Source organism: Oncorhynchus masou, chromosome 2 (genome assembly GCF_036934945.1).
Source record: "Oncorhynchus masou masou isolate Uvic2021 chromosome 2, UVic_Omas_1.1, whole genome shotgun sequence".
NCBI classification, from domain to species: domain Eukaryota; kingdom Metazoa; phylum Chordata; class Actinopteri; order Salmoniformes; family Salmonidae; genus Oncorhynchus; species Oncorhynchus masou.
The window spans coordinates 7,737,824-7,755,119 of NC_088213.1; the positions used below are offsets into that span (position 1 = coordinate 7,737,824).

Below are 17,296 nucleotides of genomic sequence, written 5' to 3' on the forward strand. Positions count from 1 at the left end.
ATAATATGACCAGGATGGGTTGATAATAATATGACCAGGATGGGATGATAATAATATGACCAGGATGGGGTGATAATATAACCAGGATTGTGCCTTTGTCTTCTGGACAACGAAAGAAAGTTGATATGAAAACCAATAGAACAGGAGAGAAATTGAATTGGGGTGGGTCTCTACAGAAATAATTAAAATAATTCAAAAATACAAGCTCGTAGGCATATGCCTATTGGGAAGCCCGCAATTTCTGCAGGGCAGGTGGCAATAAGCCTAGCTGATTACGGAGTTGAGGCTGTCAGTGAAAAGCATCTCAGATATTGAGATGTGTCTTGAGTATAATTTATAATGTTGAGAAAAAGGGGAGGGGTGTGTGGCGAACCCAACGGCCTCCGCCCCGCCTCTCCACAACGGCCTCCGCCCCGCCTCTCCGCAACGGCCTCCGCCCCGCCTCTCCGCAACGGCCTCCGCCCCGCCTCTCCGCAACGGCCTCCGCCCAGCCTCTCCACAACGGCCTCCCACGTCTCACCACAACGGCCTCCCACGTCTCACCACAACGGCCTCCCTTTGATATATATATATTTTGAATCAATTCCCCATTACATAGGTCACCAGTAGTACATGTACCGTTAATCCCCATCAGTTGGTTACATTAATTTCTGTTAATGCAGGTATTAATTACAGTCATTTACCGTTGTCATTCTCGGAGTGGAGACGTTGGTTGCAGAGATCACAACCTGCTAAACTTGTGAGTTTTGGTTTAATTTACAAGATCTGTAGATGTTTTCAGTGTCTTCTGTTTGGAGTGCTCCATGTGAGCAATGAGCGTGTGTCTGGTTTCTCTGTCCTGATCATGTTGAGGGAACGTGTGTCTGGTTTCTGTGTCCTGATCATGTTGAGGGAGCGTGTGTCTGGTTTCTCTGTCCTGATCATGTTGAGGGAGCGTGTGTCTGGTTTCTCTGTCCTGATCATGTTGAGGGAGCGTGTGTCTGGTTTCTCTGTCCCGATCATGTTGAGGGAGCGTGTGTCTGGTTTCTCTGTCCTGATCATGTTGAGGGAGCGTGTGTCTGGTTTCTCTGTCCTGATCATGTTGAGGGAGCGTGTGTCTGGTTTCTGTTTCCTGATCATGTTGAGGGAGCGTGTGCCTGGTTTCTCTGTCTGATCATGTTGAGGGAACGTGTGTCTGGTTTCTCTGTCCTGATAATGTTGAGGGAGCGTGTGTCTGGTTTCTCTGTCCTGATCATGTTGAGGGAACGTGTGTCTGGTTTCTCTGTCCTGATCATGTTGAGGGAGCGTGTGTCTGGTTTCTCTGTCCTGATCATGTTGAGGGAGCGTGTGTCTGGTTTCTCTGTCCTGATCATGTTGAGGGAGCGTGTGTCTGGTTTCTCTGTCCCGATCATGTTGAGGGAACGTGTGTCTGGTTTCTCTGTCCTGATCATGTTGAGGGAGCGTGTGTCTGGTTTCTCTGTCCCGATCATGTTGAGGGAGCGTGTGTCTGGTTTCTCTGTCCCGATCATGTTGAGGGAGCGTGTGTCTGGTTTCTCTGTCCTGATCATGTTGAGGGAGCGTGTGTCTGGTTTCTCTGTCCTGATCATGTTGAGGGAGCGTGTGTCTGGTTTCTCTGTCCTGATCATGTTGAGGGAGCGTGTGTCTGGTTTCTCTGTCCTGGTCATGTTGAGGGAGCGTGTGTCTGGTTTCTCTGTCCTGATCATGTTGAGGGAGCGCCTGAGCATAGAGATAACTGGCAGCTCAGAAATGTACTGGCTGAGGGGCGGCGACCGGCTGAGGGGCAGCAGGAGAAATCCAGCTCAAAACAGGCCTCTGTACCCTGTGTTTCTGTGCATCAGCAAGACAGAACAGCTGCCTCCGGTAAGAGAAGGGGGTGGAGGTCCGTGTCTATGTGTAAATAACAGCTGGTGCGCAAAATCAAATATTCAAGGAAGTCTCAAGGTTTTGCTCGCCTGAGGTAGAGACTCATCAATCAATCAATCAAAGATGTACTGTGTTTCCGACGACACATTGGTGCGGCTGGCTTCCGGGTTAAGTACCCCCATCTGTAGCTCTGTTTATTACCTCAGTTACCTCCACTAACCTGTACCCCCATCTGTAGCTCTGTTTATTACCTCAGTTACCTCCACTAACCTGTACCCCATCTGCAGCTCTGTTTATTACCTATACATAGTCAATAACTCTACCTACATATTACCTCAGTTACCTCCACTAACCTGTACCCCCATCTGTAGCTCTGTTTATTACCTCAGTTACCTCCACTAACCTGTACCCCCATCTGTAGCTCTGTTTATTACCTATACATAGTCACTAACTCTACCTACACATTACCTCAGTTACCTCCACTAACCTGTACCCCCATCACATTGACTCGTTAGTCAATTTAGTAAATCTTCTTTTTAACTCTTATTTTTCTTAAAACTGCCTCGTTGGTTCAGGGCTTGTAAGTCACTGTAAGGTGAAACACCAGTTGTATTCGATAGGGTGCCATAGGGTGCCATAGGGCTCTGGTCTAAAGTAGTGCACTATATAGGGAATAGGCTGTCATAGGGCTCTGGTCTAAAGTAGTGCACTATGTAGGGAATAGGGTGCCATAGGGCTCTGGTCTAAAGTAGTGCACTATATAGGGAATAGGGTGTCATAGGGCTCTGGTCTAAAGTAGTGCACTATGTATGGAATAGGTGTCATATACCTCTGTAGTATTACCTCAGTTACACTAACCTGCTCTGGTCTAAAGTAGTGCACTATATATAGGGAATAGGGTGCCATAGGGATCTGGTCTAAAGTAGTGCACTATATAGGGAATAGGGTCCCATAGGGCTCTGGTATAAAGTAGTGCACTATGTAGGGAATAGGGTCCCATAGGGCTCTGGTATAAAGTAGTGCACTATGTAGGGAATAGGGTGCCATAGGTCTCTGGTCTAAAGTAGTGCACTATATAGGGAATAGGCTGTCATAGGGCTCTGGTATAAAGTAGTGCACTATGTAGGGAATAGGGTGCCATAGGGCTCTGGTCTAAAGTAGTGCACTATATAGGGAATAGGGTGCCATAGGGCACTGGTCTAAAGTAGTGCACTATATAGGGAATAGGGTGCCATAGGGCTCTGGTCTAAAGTAGTACACTATATAGGGAATAGGGTGCCATAGGGCTCTGGTCTAAAGTAGTGCACTATATAGGGAATAGGGTGCCATAGGGCTCTGGTCTAAAGTAGTGCACTATATAGGGAATAGGGTCCCATAGGGCTCTGGTATAAAGTAGTGCACTATGTAGGGAATTGGGTGCCATAGGGCTCTGGTCTAAAGTAGTGCACTATATAGGGAATAGGGTGCCATAGGGCTCTGGTCTAAAGTAGTACACTATATAGGGAATAGGGTGCCATAGGGCTCTGGTCTAAAGTAGTGCACTATATTGGGAATAGGGTGCCATAGGGCTGTGGTCTAAAGTAGTGTACTATATAGGGAATAGGGTGCCATAGGGCTCTGGTCTAAAGTAGTGCACTATATAGGGAATAGGGTCCCATAGGGCTCTGGTCTAAAGTAGTGCACTATATAGGGAATAGGGTGCCATAGGGCTCTGGTCTAAAGTAGTGCACTATATAGGGAATAGGGTCCCATAGGGCTCTGGTCTAAAGTAGTGCACTATATAGGGAATAGGGTCCCATAGGGCTCTGGTATAAAGTAGTGCACTATATAGGGAATAGGGTGCCATAGGGCTCTGGTCTAAAGTAGTGCACTATATAGGGAATAGGGTCCCATAGGGCTCTGGTCTAAAGTAGTGCACTATATAGGGAATAGGGTGCCATAGGGCTCTGGTCTAAAGTAGTGCACTATGTAGGGAATAGGGTGCCATAGGGCTCTGGTCTAAAGTAGTGCACTATATAGGGAATAGGGTCCCATAGGGCTCTGGTCTAAAGTAGTGCACTATATAGGGAATAGGCTGTCATAGGGCTCTGGTCTAAAGTAGTGCACTATGTAGGGAATAGGGTGCCATAGGGCTCTGGTCTAAAGTAGTGCACTATATAGGGAATAGGGTGCCATAGGGCTCTGATCTAAAGTAGTGCACTATATAGGGAATAGGGTGCCATAGGGCTCTGATCTAAAGTAGTGCACTATATAGGGAATAGGGTGCCATAGGGCTCTGGTCTAAAGTAGTGCACTATATAGGGAATAGGGTGCCATAGGGCTCTGGTATAAAGTAGTGCACTATGTAGGGAATAGGGTGCCATAGGGCTCTGGTCTAAAGTAGTGCACTATATAGGGAATAGGGTCCCATAGGGCTCTGGTCTAAAGTAGTGCACTATATAGGGAATAGGGCTCTGGTCTAAAGTAGTGCACTATATAGGGAATAGGGCTCTGGTCTAAAGTAGTGCACTATGTAGGGAATAGGGAGCCATAGGGCTCTGGTCTAAAGTAGTGCACTATGTAGGGAATAGGGAGCCATAGGGCTCTGGTCTAAAGTAGTGCACTATATAGGGAATAGGGTGCCATAGGGCTCTGGTCTAAAGTAGTGCACGATATAGGGAATAGGGTGCCATAGGGCTCTGGTCTAAAGTAGTGCACTATATAGGGAATAATATGGGATGTATCCAATCTCAAGGAAAAACATTACAGCAGAAAGATACAAAGAAAAGTGTTTTACCTTCTGAACTGGTGTTGGAAACATCTGATGAACCTCGGCTTCCTCTGGAATACAGAGCTATATTAATTATGGAAACATCTGATGAACCTCAGCTTCCTCTGGAATAGAGAGCTATATTAATTATGGAAACATCTGATGAACCTCGGCTTCCTCTGGAATACAGAGCTATATTAATTATGGAAACATCTGTTGAACCTCGGCTTCCTCTGGAATACAGAGCTATATTAATTATGGAAACATCTGATGAACCTCGGCTTCCTCTGGAATACAGAGCTATATTAATTATGGAAACATCTGTTGAACCTCGGCTTCCTCTGGAATACAGAGCTATATTAATTATGGAAACATCTGATGAACCTCGGCTTCCTCTGGAATAGAGAGCTATATTAATTATGGAAACATCTGATGAACCTCAGCTTCCTCTGGAATAGAGAGCTATATTAATTATGGAAACATCTGATGAACCTCGGCTTCCTCTGGAATACAGAGCTATATTAATTATGGAAACATCTGATGAACCTCGGCTTCCTCTGGAATACAGAGCTATATTAATTATGGAAACATCTGTTGAACCTCGGCTTCCTCTGGAATACAGAGCTATATTAATTATGGAAACATCTGATGAACCTCGGCTTCCTCTGGAATAGAGAGCTATATTAATTATGGAAACATCTGATGAACCTCAGCTTCCTCTGGAATAGAGAGCTATATTAATTATGGAAACATCTGATGAACCTCAGCTTCCTCTGGAATACAGAGCTATATTAATTATGGAAACATCTGTTGAACCTCAGCTTCCTCTGGAATAGAGAGCTATATTAATTATGGAAACATCTGTTGAACCTCAGCTTCCTCTGGAATACAGAGCTATATAAATTATGGAAACATCTGATGAACTTCAGCTTCCTCTGGAATACAGAGCTATATTAATTATGGAAACATCTGTTGAACCTCAGCTTCCTCTGGAATACAGAGCTATATTAATTATGGAAACATCTGATGAACCTCAGCTTCCCCTGGAATACAGAGCTATATTAATTAAGGAAACATCTGTTGAACCTCAGCTTCCTCTGGAATAGAGAGCTTTATTAATTATGGAAACATCTGATGAACCTCAGCTTAATACAGAGCTATATTAATTATGGAAACATCTGTTGAACCTCAGCTTCCTCTGGAATAGAGAGCTATATTAATTATGGAAACATCTGTTGAACCTCAGCTTCCTCTGGAATACAGAGCTATATTAATTATGGAAACATCTGTTGAACCTCAGCTTCCTCTGGAATAGAGAGCTATATTAATTATGGAAACATCTGTTGAACCTCAGCTTCCTCTGGAATACAGAGCTATACTAATTATGGAAACATCTGTTGAACCTCAGCTTCCTCTGGAATAGAGAGCTATATTAATTATGGAAACATCTGTTGAACCTCAGCTTCCTCTGGAATAGAGAGCTATATTAATTATGGAAACATCTGATGAACCTCAGCTTCCTCTGGAATAGAGAGCTATATTAATTATGGAAACATCTGATGAACCTCAGCTTCCTCTGGAATACAGAGCTATATTAATTATGGAAACATCTGTTGAACCTCAGCTTCCTCTGGAATAGAGAGCTATATTAATTATGGAAACATCTGTTGAACCTCAGCTTCCTCTGGAATAGAGAGCTATATTAATTATGGAAACATCTGTTGAACCTCAGCTTCCTCTGGAATAGAGAGCTATATTAATTATGGAAACATCTGATGAACCTCAGCTTCCTCTGGAATAGAGAGCTATATTAATTATGGAAACATCTGATGAACCTCAGCTTCCTCTGGAATAGAGAGCTATATTAATTATGGAAACATCTGTTGAACCTCAGCTTCCTCTGGAATAGAGAGCTATATTAATTATGGAAACATCTGATGAACCTCAGCTTCCTCTGGAATAGAGAGCTATATTAATTATGGAAACATCTGTTGAACCTCAGCTTCCTCTGGAATAGAGAGCTATATTAATTATGGAAACATCTGTTGAACCTCAGCTTCCTCTGTTGAACCTCAGCTTCCTCTGGAATACAGAGCTATATTTTATAATAGTCTGAATAGTGAATGCAGACCGTGTGTTTGGTGTGTGTGGGGTGGGGGGGACCAACCTGGGGGTAGAGGGGACACTATGTCGAAGGCAGAGTCATCAGTCTCCTCTCTGCCCTCTGACAGAACATCACTCTGGAAAACAGAGACAAGGATTTAACACAACACAGCTTGGGAGTTTAAAGAGAAGACAGTTGAATTGCCATTCGGGGTTTAAAGCAAAGACAGTTGAATTGCCATTCGGGGTTTAAAGAGAAGACAGTTGAATTGCCATTCGGGGTTTAAAGCAAAGACAGTTGAATTGCCATTCGGGGTTTAAAGAGAAGACAGTTGAATTGCCATTCGGGGTTTAAAGCAAAGACAGTTGAATTGCCATTCGGGGTTTAAAGAGAAGACAGTTGAATTGCCATTTGGGGTTTAAAGAGAAGACAGTTGAATTGCCATTCAGGGTTTAAAGAGAAGACAGTTGAATTGCCATTCGGGGTTTAAAGAGAAGACAGTTGAATTGCCATTCAGGGTTTAGAGAGCTGCTGTTTATGGTGAAAAACCATCATTTTGGCATAAAAATACCTTCATGAACGAGACCTTTATTTCTAAGACTGAGAAACTTTGGTCGAGATAACTCTCTGACTAGTCCAACGCTCGAACCACCAGGCTACCTGCCACCCGATAATTGTATGTGTGGGGTACAGAGATGAGGTAGTCATTCACACCTCATGTTAAACACTATGATTGCACACAGAGGTGAGTCCATGCAACTTATAATGTGATGTCTATAATGTGATGTCTATAATGTGATGTCTATAATGTGATGTCTATAATGTGATGTCTATAATGTGATGTCTATAATGTGATGTCTATAATGTGATGTCTATTCCTGCACTCTACTCCTGAGTGGAGCAGTGGTCTAAGGCACTGTGTCTCAGTACAGTCCCTGGTTCGAAACCAGGCTGTATCACATCCGGCCGTGATTGGGAGTCCAATAGGGTGGCGCACAATCGGCCCGGCGTCGTCCGGGTTTGGCCCGGGGAAGGCCGTCATTGTAAAATAAGAATCTGTTCTTAAACTGACTCGCCATGTTAAATAAAAAGGTTAAATGAATAAATACCACTTTGACATTATGGGATGTTGTGTGTAGTAGACTAGTTAAAAAAACGAATCTCCTTTTAATACATTTTAAATTCAGGCTGTAACAATAGAATGTGGGATAAGTAGAGGGGTGTGAATACATTCTGAAGGCTCTGTGTGTCATACAGTAGTTATGGTCGTTGGTGAGGACGGCCCTTAGATATCTATAGTTAACGGCAGGCTACAGTAGTTATGGTCGTTGGTGAGGACGGTCCTTAGATATCTATAGTTAACGGCAGGCTACAGTAGTTATGGTCGTTGGTGTGGACGGCCCTTAGATATCTATAGTTAACCTGTTAACGGCAGGCTACAGTAGTTATGGTCGTTGGTGAGGACGGCCCTTAGATATCTATAGTTAACGGCAGGCTACAGTAGTTATGGTCGTTGGTGAGGACGGCCCTTAGATATCTATAGTTAACCTGTTAACGGCAGGCTACAGTAGTTATGGTCGTTGGTGTGGACGGCCCTTAGATATCTATAGTTAACCTGTTAACGGCAGGCTACAGTAGTTATGGTCGTTGGTGTGGACGGCCCTTAGATATCTATAGTTAACCTGTTAACGGCAGGCTACAGTAGTTATGGTCGTTGGTGAGGACGGCCCTTAGATATCTATAGTTAACGGCAGGCTACAGTAGTTATGGTCGTTGGTGTGGACGGCCCTTAGATATCTATAGTTAACCTGTTAACGGCAGGCTACAGTAGTTATGGTCGTTGGTGTGGACGGCCCTTAGATATCTATAGTTAACCTGTTAACGGCAGGCTACAGTAGTTATGGTCGTTGGTGTGGACGGCCCTTAGATATCTATGGTTAACCTGTTAACGGCAGGCTACAGTAGTTATGGTCGTTGGTCTGGACGGCCCTTAGATATCTATAGTTAACCTGTTAACGGCAGGCTACAGTAGTTATGGTCGTTGGTGTGGACGGCCCTTAGATATCTATCGTTAACCTGTTAACGGCAGGCTACAGTAGTTATGGTCGTTGGTGTGGACGGCCCTTAGATATCTATAGTTAACGGCAGGCTACAGTAGTTATGGTCGTTGGTGTGGACGGCCCTTAGATATCTATAGTTAACCTGTTAACGGCAGGCTACAGTAGTTATGGTCGTTGGTGTGGACGGCCCTTAGATATCTATAGTTAACCTGTTAACGGCAGGCTACAGTAGTTATGGTCGTTGGTGAGGACGGCCCTTAGATATCTATAGTTAACCTGTTAACGGCAGGCTACAGTAGTTATGGTCGTTGGTGTGGACGGCCCTTAGATATCTATAGTTAACCTGTTAACGGCAGGCTACAGTAGTTATGGTCGTTGGTGAGGACGGCCCTTAGATATCTATAGTTAACGGCAGGCTACAGTAGTTATGGTCGTTGGTGTGGACGGTCCTTAGATATCTATAGTTAACCTGTTAACGGCAGGCTACAGTAGTTATGGTCGTTGGTGAGGACGGCCCTTAGATATCTATAGTTAACGGTAGGCTACAGTAGTTATGGTCGTTGGTGTGGACGGCCCTTAGATATCTATAGTTAACCTGTTAACGGCAGGCTACAGTAGTTATGGTCGTTGGTGTGGACGGCCCTTAGATATCTATCGTTAACCTGTTAACGGCAGGCTACAGTAGTTATGGTCGTTGGTGTGGACGGCCCTTAGATATCTATCGTTAACCTGTTAACGGCAGGCTACAGTAGTTATGGTCGTTGGTGTGGACGGCCCTTAGATATCTATAGTTAACCTGTTAACGGCAGGCTACAGTAGTTATGGTCGTTGGTGTGGACGGCCCTTAGATATCTATAGTTAACCTGTTAACGGCAGGCTACAGTAGTTATGGTCGTTGGTGAGGACGGCCCATAGATATCTATAGTTAACGGCAGGCTACAGTAGTTATGGTCGTTGGTGTGGACGGTCCTTAGATATCTATAGTTAACCTGTTAACGGCAGGCTACAGTAGTTATGGTCGTTGGTGAGGACGGCCCTTAGATATCTATAGTTAACGGCAGGCTACAGTAGTTATGGTCGTTGGTGAGGACGGTCCTTAGATATCTATAGTTAACGGCAGGCTACAGTAGTTATGGTCGTTGGTGTGGACGGCCCTTAGATATCTATAGTTAACCTGTTAACGGCAGGCTACAGTAGTTATGGTCGTTGGTGAGGACGGCCCTTAGATATCTATAGTTAACGGCAGGCTACAGTAGTTATGGTCGTTGGTGAGGACGGCCCTTAGATATCTATAGTTAACCTGTTAACGGCAGGCTACAGTAGTTATGGTCGTTGGTGTGGACGGCCCTTAGATATCTATAGTTAACCTGTTAACGGCAGGCTACAGTAGTTATGGTCGTTGGTGTGGACGGCCCTTAGATATCTATAGTTAACCTGTTAACGGCAGGCTACAGTAGTTATGGTCGTTGGTGAGGACGGCCCTTAGATATCTATAGTTAACGGTAGGCTACAGTAGTTATGGTCGTTGGTGTGGACGGCCCTTAGATATCTATAGTTAACCTGTTAACGGCAGGCTACAGTAGTTATGGTCGTTGGTGAGGACGGCCCTTAGATATCTATAGTTAACGGCAGGCTACAGTAGTTATGGTCGTTGGTGTGGACGGTCCTTAGATATCTATAGTTAACCTGTTAACGGCAGGCTACAGTAGTTATGGTCGTTGGTGAGGACGGCCCTTAGATATCTATAGTTAACGGTAGGCTACAGTAGTTATGGTCGTTGGTGTGGACGGCCCTTAGATATCTATAGTTAACCTGTTAACGGCAGGCTACAGTAGTTATGGTCGTTGGTGTGGACGGCCCTTAGATATCTATCGTTAACCTGTTAACGGCAGGCTACAGTAGTTATGGTCGTTGGTGTGGACGGCCCTTAACCTGTTAACGGCAGGCTACAGTAGTTATGGTCGTTGGTGTGGACGGCCCTTAGATATCTATAGTTAACCTGTTAACGGCAGGCTACAGTAGTTATGGTCGTTGGTGTGGACGGCCCTTAGATATCTATAGTTAACCTGTTAACGGCAGGCTACAGTAGTTATGGTCGTTGGTGTGGACGGCCCTTAGATATCTATAGTTAACCTGTTAACGGCAGGCTACAGTAGTTATGGTCGTTGGTGAGGACGGCCCTTAGATATCTATAGTTAACGGCAGGCTACAGTAGTTATGGTCGTTGGTGTGGACGGTCCTTAGATATCTATAGTTAACCTGTTAACGGCAGGCTACAGTAGTTATGGTCGTTGGTGAGGACGGCCCTTAGATATCTATAGTTAACGGTAGGCTACAGTAGTTATGGTCGTTGGTGTGGACGGCCCTTAGATATCTATAGTTAACCTGTTAACGGCAGGCTACAGTAGTTATGGTCGTTGGTGTGGACGGCCCTTAGATATCTATCGTTAACCTGTTAACGGCAGGCTACAGTAGTTATGGTCGTTGGTGTGGACGGCCATTAGATATCTATCGTTAACCTGTTAACGGCAGGCTACAGTAGTTATGGTCGTTGGTGTGGACGGCCCTTAGATATCTATAGTTAACCTGTTAACGGCAGGCTACAGTAGTTATGGTCGCTGGTGTGGACGGCCCTTAGATATCTATAGTTAACCTGTTAACGGCAGGCTACAGTAGTTATGGTCGTTGGTGTGGACGGCCCTTAGATATCTATAGTTAACCTGTTAACGGCAGGCTACAGTAGTTATGGTCGTTGGTGTGGACGGCCCTTAGATATCTATCGTTAACCTGTTAACGGCAGGCTACAGTAGTTATGGTCGTTGGTGTGGACGGCCCTTAGATATCTATCGTTAACCTGTTAACGGCAGGCTACAGTAGTTATGGTCGTTGGTGTGGACGGCCCTTAGATATCTATAGTTAACCTGTTAACGGCAGGCTACAGTAGTTATGGTCGTTGGTGAGGACGGCCCTTAGATATCTATAGTTAACCTGTTAACGGCAGGCTACAGTAGTTATGGTCGTTGGTGTGGACGGCCCTTAGATATCTATAGTTAACCTGTTAACGGCAGGCTACAGTAGTTATGGTCGTTGGTGTGGACGGCCCTTAGATATCTATAGTTAACCTGTTAACGGCAGGCTACAGTAGTTATGGTCGTTGGTGTGGACGGCCCTTAGATATCTATAGTTAACCTGTTAACGGCAGGCTACAGTAGTTATGGTCGTTGGTGAGGACGGCCCTTAGATATCTATAGTTAACCTGTTAACGGCAGGCTACAGTAGTTATGGTCGTTGGTGTGACGGTCCTTAGATATCTATAGTTAACCTGTTAACGGCAGGCTACAGTAGTTATGGTCGTTGGTGTGGACGGCCCTTAGATATCTATAGTTAACCTGTTAACGGCAGGCTACAGTAGTTATGGTCGTTGGTGTGGACGGTCCTTAGATATCTATAGTTAACCTGTTAACGGCAGGCTACAGTAGTTATGGTCGTTGGTGTGGACGGTCCTTAGATATCTATAGTTAACCTGTTAACGGCAGGCTACAGTAGTTATGGTCGTTGGTGAGGACGGCCCTTAGATATCTATAGTTAACGGTAGGCTACAGTAGTTATGGTCGTTGGTGTGGACGGCCCTTAGATATCTATAGTTAACCTGTTAACGGCAGGCTACAGTAGTTATGGTCGTTGGTGAGGACGGCCCTTAGATATCTATAGTTAACCTGTTAACGGCAGGCTACAGTAGTTATGGTCGTTGGTGTGGACGGTCCTTAGATATCTATCGTTAACCTGTTAACGGCAGGCTACAGTAGTTATGGTCGTTGGTGTGGACGGCCCTTAGATATCTATAGTTAACCTGTTAACGGCAGGCTACAGTAGTTATGGTCGTTGGTGTGGACGGTCCTTAGATATCTATAGTTAACCTGTTAACGGCAGGCTACAGTAGTTATGGTCGTTGGTGTGGACGGCCCTTAGATATCGATAGTTAACCTGTTAACGGCAGGCTACAGTAGTTATGGTCGTTGGTGAGGACGGCCCTTAGATATCTATAGTTAACGGTAGGCTACAGTAGTTATGGTCGTTGGTGTGGACGGTCCTTAGATATCGATAGTTAACCTGTTAACGGCAGGCTACAGTAGTTATGGTCGTTGGTGTGGACGGCTCTTAGATATCTATAGTTAACGGCAGGCTACAGTAGTTATGGTCGTTGGTGAGGACGGCCCTTAGATATCTATAGTTAACCTGTTAACGGCAGGCTACAGTAGTTATGGTCGTTGGTGAGGATGGTCCTTAGATATCTATAGTTAACCTGCTAACGGCAGGCTACAGTAGTTATGGTCGTTGGTGTGGACGGTCATTTACATTTACATTTAAGTCATTTGGCAGACGCTCTTATCCAGAGCGACTTACAAATTGGTGAATTCACCTTATGACATCCAGTGGAACAGCCACTTTACAATAGTGCATCTAAATCATTTAAGGGGGGGGGGTGAGAAGGATTACTTTATCCTATCCTAGGTATTCCTTAGATATCTATAGTCCTTAGATATCTATAGTTAACCTGTTAACGGCAGGCTACAGTAGTTTTTGATGCAAGACATTTGAAGTCAAACTTGTTGTGCATTTAAAGTCTGTATTGTGTCGTTTAAATATACATATTTTCATTTCATAAAGCTGTCAATATGTTTCTGAATTAAAGCCTAGGATTCAAAGACAATTTGGGACTCAATCATGTGTAGAGGTCCTGACCCAAACCCTTCCTACCTGTTTTACAGGCCGGGCGTAGAGGTCCTGACCCAAACCCTTCCTACCTGTTTTACAGGCCGGGCGTAGAGGTCCTGACCCAAACCCTTCCTACCTGTTTTACAGGCCGGGCGTAGAGGTCCTGACCCAAACCCTTCCTACCTGTTTTACAGGCCGGGCGTAGAGGTCCTGACCCAAACCCTTCCTACCTGTTTTACAGGCCGGGCGTAGAGGTCCTGACCCAAACCCTTCCTACCTGTTTTACAGGCCGGGCGTAGAGGTCCTGACCCAAACCCTTCCTACCTGTTTTACAGGCCGGGCGTAGAGGTCCTGACCCAAACCCTTCCTACCTGTTTTACAGGCCGGGCGTAGAGGTCCTGACCCAAACCCTTCCTCCCTGTTTTACAGGCCGGGCGTAGAGGTCCTGACCCAAACCCTTCCTACCTGTTTTACAGGCCGGGCGTAGAGGTCCTGACCCAAACCCTTCCTACCTGTTTTACAGGCCGGGCGTAGAGGTCCTGACCCAAACCCTTCCTACCTGTTTTACAGGCCGGGTGTAGAGGTCCTGACCCAAACCCTTCCTACCTGTTTTACAGGCCGGGCGTAGAGGTCCTGACCCAAACCCTTCCTACCTGTTTTACAGGCCGGGCGTAGAGGTCCTGACCCAAACCCTTCCTACCTGTTTTACAGGCCGGGCGTAGAGGTCCTGACCCAAACCCTTCCTACCTGTTTTACAGGCCGGGCGTAGAGGTCCTGACCCAAACCCTTCCTACCTGTTTTACAGGCCGGGCGTAGAGGTCCTGACCCAAACCCTTCCTCCCTGTTTTACAGGCCGGGCGTAGAGGTCCTGACCCAAACCCTTCCTCCCTGTTTTACAGGCCGGGCGTAGAGGTCCTGACCCAAACCCTTCCTACCTGTTTTACAGGCCGGGCGTAGAGGTCCTGACCCAAACCCTTCCTCCCTGTTTTACAGGCCGGGCGTAGAGGTCCTGACCCAAACCCTTCCTACCTGTTTTACAGGCCGGGCGTAGAGGTCCTGACCCAAACCCTTCCTACCTGTTTTACAGGCCGGGCGTAGAGGTCCTGACCCAAACCCTTCCTACCTGTTTTACAGGCCGGGCGTAGAGGTCCTGACCCAAACCCTTCCACCCTGTTTTACAGGCCGGGCGTAGAGGTCCTGACCCAAACCCTTCCTCCCTGTTTTACAGGCCGGGCGTAGAGGTCCTGACCCAAACCCTTCCTCCCTGTTTTACAGGCCGGGCGTAGAGGTCCTGACCCAAACCCTTCCTACCTGTTTTACAGGCCGGGCGTAGAGGTCCTGACCCAAACCCTTCCTACCTGTTTTACAGGCCGGGCGTAGAGGTCCTGACCCAAACCCTTCCTACCTGTTTTACAGGCCGGGCGTAGAGGTCCTGACCCAAACCCTTCCTCCCTGTTTTACAGGCCGGGCGTAGAGGTCCTGACCCAAACCCTTCCTACCTGTTTTACAGGCCGGGCGTAGAGGTCCTGACCCAAACCCTTCCTACCTGTTTTACAGGCCGGGCGTAGAGGTCCTGACCCAAACCCTTCCTCCCTGTTTTACAGGCCGGGCGTAGAGGTCCTGACCCAAACCCTTCCTACCTGTTATACAGGCCGGGCGTAGAGGTCCTGACCCAAACCCTTCCTCCCTGTTTTACAGGCCGGGCGTAGAGGTCCTGACCCAAACCCTTCCTACCTGTTATACAGGCCGGGCGTAGAGGTCCTGACCCAAACCCTTCCTCCCTGTTTTACAGGCCGGGTGTAGAGGTCCTGACCCAAACCCTTCCTACCTGTTTTACAGGCCGGGCGTAGAGGTCCTGACCCAAACCCTTCCTACCTGTTATACAGGCCGGGCGTAGAGGTCCTGACCCAAACCCTTCCTCCCTGTTATACAGGCCGGGCGTAGAGGTCCTGACCCAAACCCTTCCTACCTGTTTTACAGGCCGGGCGTAGAGGTCCTGACCCAAACCCTTCCTACCTGTTTTACAGGCCGGGCGTAGATGTCATATCTGTCTCTGGTCGGACTTCTCCCACGGTGATCCAGAGATTGGTAGACATGACCATCTTCATCTGACAGAACCGATCTCTCTAAGTCCTCCTCCTCCTCCTCTTCATCATCATGGTCTTCAGAGAGCCCAGGAGAGGGCAAGCGAGGCCGGCCAGCCAAGGATTCTGGCTCTCCGTCTCTAAATAAAGACATGAGAGAGAGATCACAGATCTACTCCTCTAGACTGGTATCACTGATTCACAGCTTTGGTCACTGAGGGTAGATGACTGTAAGTGACCTACTACAGATATAGGGTCTTCATTTGATCATCATGTTGTTGCAGGATCCAAGGTTTAAATCATTTTTTTGTAGTGTATTCAATGTTTAAAAAATGTTATATATTTTTCCACTTAAAAAAATGTCAGATGTTATTTTGCCCTCATGAGAAAATATATCAACCACTACAAAACATATATATAATTATAATCCACATAATAATTCACATTTCCTGTTCCTGCAGGATTATTTTCCTGCTGTGAAAAACTGGGTCAAATTAAGATACGGCATCTGTAGGTGGCACTGCAGGCTCTCTCTCAATTCATCTGTCCTCGACTCATCCTCAAAACGTATTGGAGAAGAAGGTCTGAGGGGCGGGACCTTGAGCCTTCTCCTCCAATACGTTTCAACAAGACGCTAGGAGATAGGATGCAAGGAATCGCAGAAGAATTGATTGTCAGACTCAGTGATGTTGACGGATTCTGAGTGACACCAACAAGCAAAGGCGGCCTACCTAGTGTAGAGCGCTGTGCTGGCGTAAGGCTCGAATGTGGTGTGTGTCTCTGAGCGTGAGCAGTCACTCTCGGAGAAGGATCTGGGGCGTGCAGGAGGGAGAGCGATGGTCCGGCCGGTCAACGACGACGACAAGATGGCGGCTGCCAAGGCAGACCTGTAGTACGGACAGAAAGACGAGTTAAAGAGGAAGTGGAGGATACAGACAAAAGTAGAAAACACACTGTCACTATGGATGAGGGTTCATTAAGCACAAATGGATGAGGGTTCATTAAGCACAAATGGATGAGGGTTCATTAACACACAGATGGATGAGGGTTCATTAAGCACACTGACGGATGAGGGTTCATTAAGCACACTGACGGATGAGGGTTCATTAAGCACACTGACGGATGAGGGTTCATTAAGCACAAATGGATGAGGGTTCATTAAGCACAAATGGATGTGGGTTCATTAAGCACAAATGGATGAGGGTTCATTAAGCACAAATGGATGAGGGTTCATTAAGCACAGATGGATGAGGGTTCATTAAGCACAGATGGATGAGGGCTCATTAAGCACAGATGGATGAGGGTTCATTAAGCACAGATGGATGAGGGTTCATTAAGCACAGATGGATGAGGGTTCATTAAGCACAGATGGATGAGGGTTCATTAAGCACAGATGGATGAGGGATCATTAAGCACAGATGGATGAGGGTTCATTAAGCACAGATGGATGAGGGTTCATTAAGCACACTGACGGATGAGGGTTCATTAAGCACACTGACGGATGAGGGTTCATTAAGCACAAATGGATGAGGGTTCATTAAGCACAGATGGATGAGGGTTCATTAAACACAGATGGATGAGGGTTCATTAAGCACAGATGGATGAGGGTTCATTAAGCACAGATGGATGAGGGTTCATTAAGCACAGATGGATGAGGGTTCATTAAGCACAGATGGATGAGGGTTCATTAAGCACAGATGGATGAGGGTTCATTAAGCAC

At 46.2% G+C, this 17,296-nt stretch overlaps 1 protein-coding gene across 1 annotated transcript in view; it reads right to left on the reverse strand.

The window, feature by feature from the left end:
• The window catches only part of LOC135552379 (centrosomal protein of 89 kDa-like), a 65,974-nt gene that overhangs the window by 42,414 nt on the left and 6,264 nt on the right, over positions 1-17,296 (reverse strand). Inside the window, exons 3-6 of the mRNA XM_064983958.1 lie at positions 16,308-16,463; positions 15,509-15,716; positions 6,780-6,852; positions 4,552-4,683 (exon numbers count right to left, since the gene is read on the reverse strand). Coding sequence (XP_064840030.1) covers positions 4,552-4,683; positions 6,780-6,852; positions 15,509-15,716; positions 16,308-16,463 — 569 coding nt within the window. The remainder of the gene's footprint in view (positions 1-4,551; positions 4,684-6,779; positions 6,853-15,508; positions 15,717-16,307; positions 16,464-17,296) is intronic.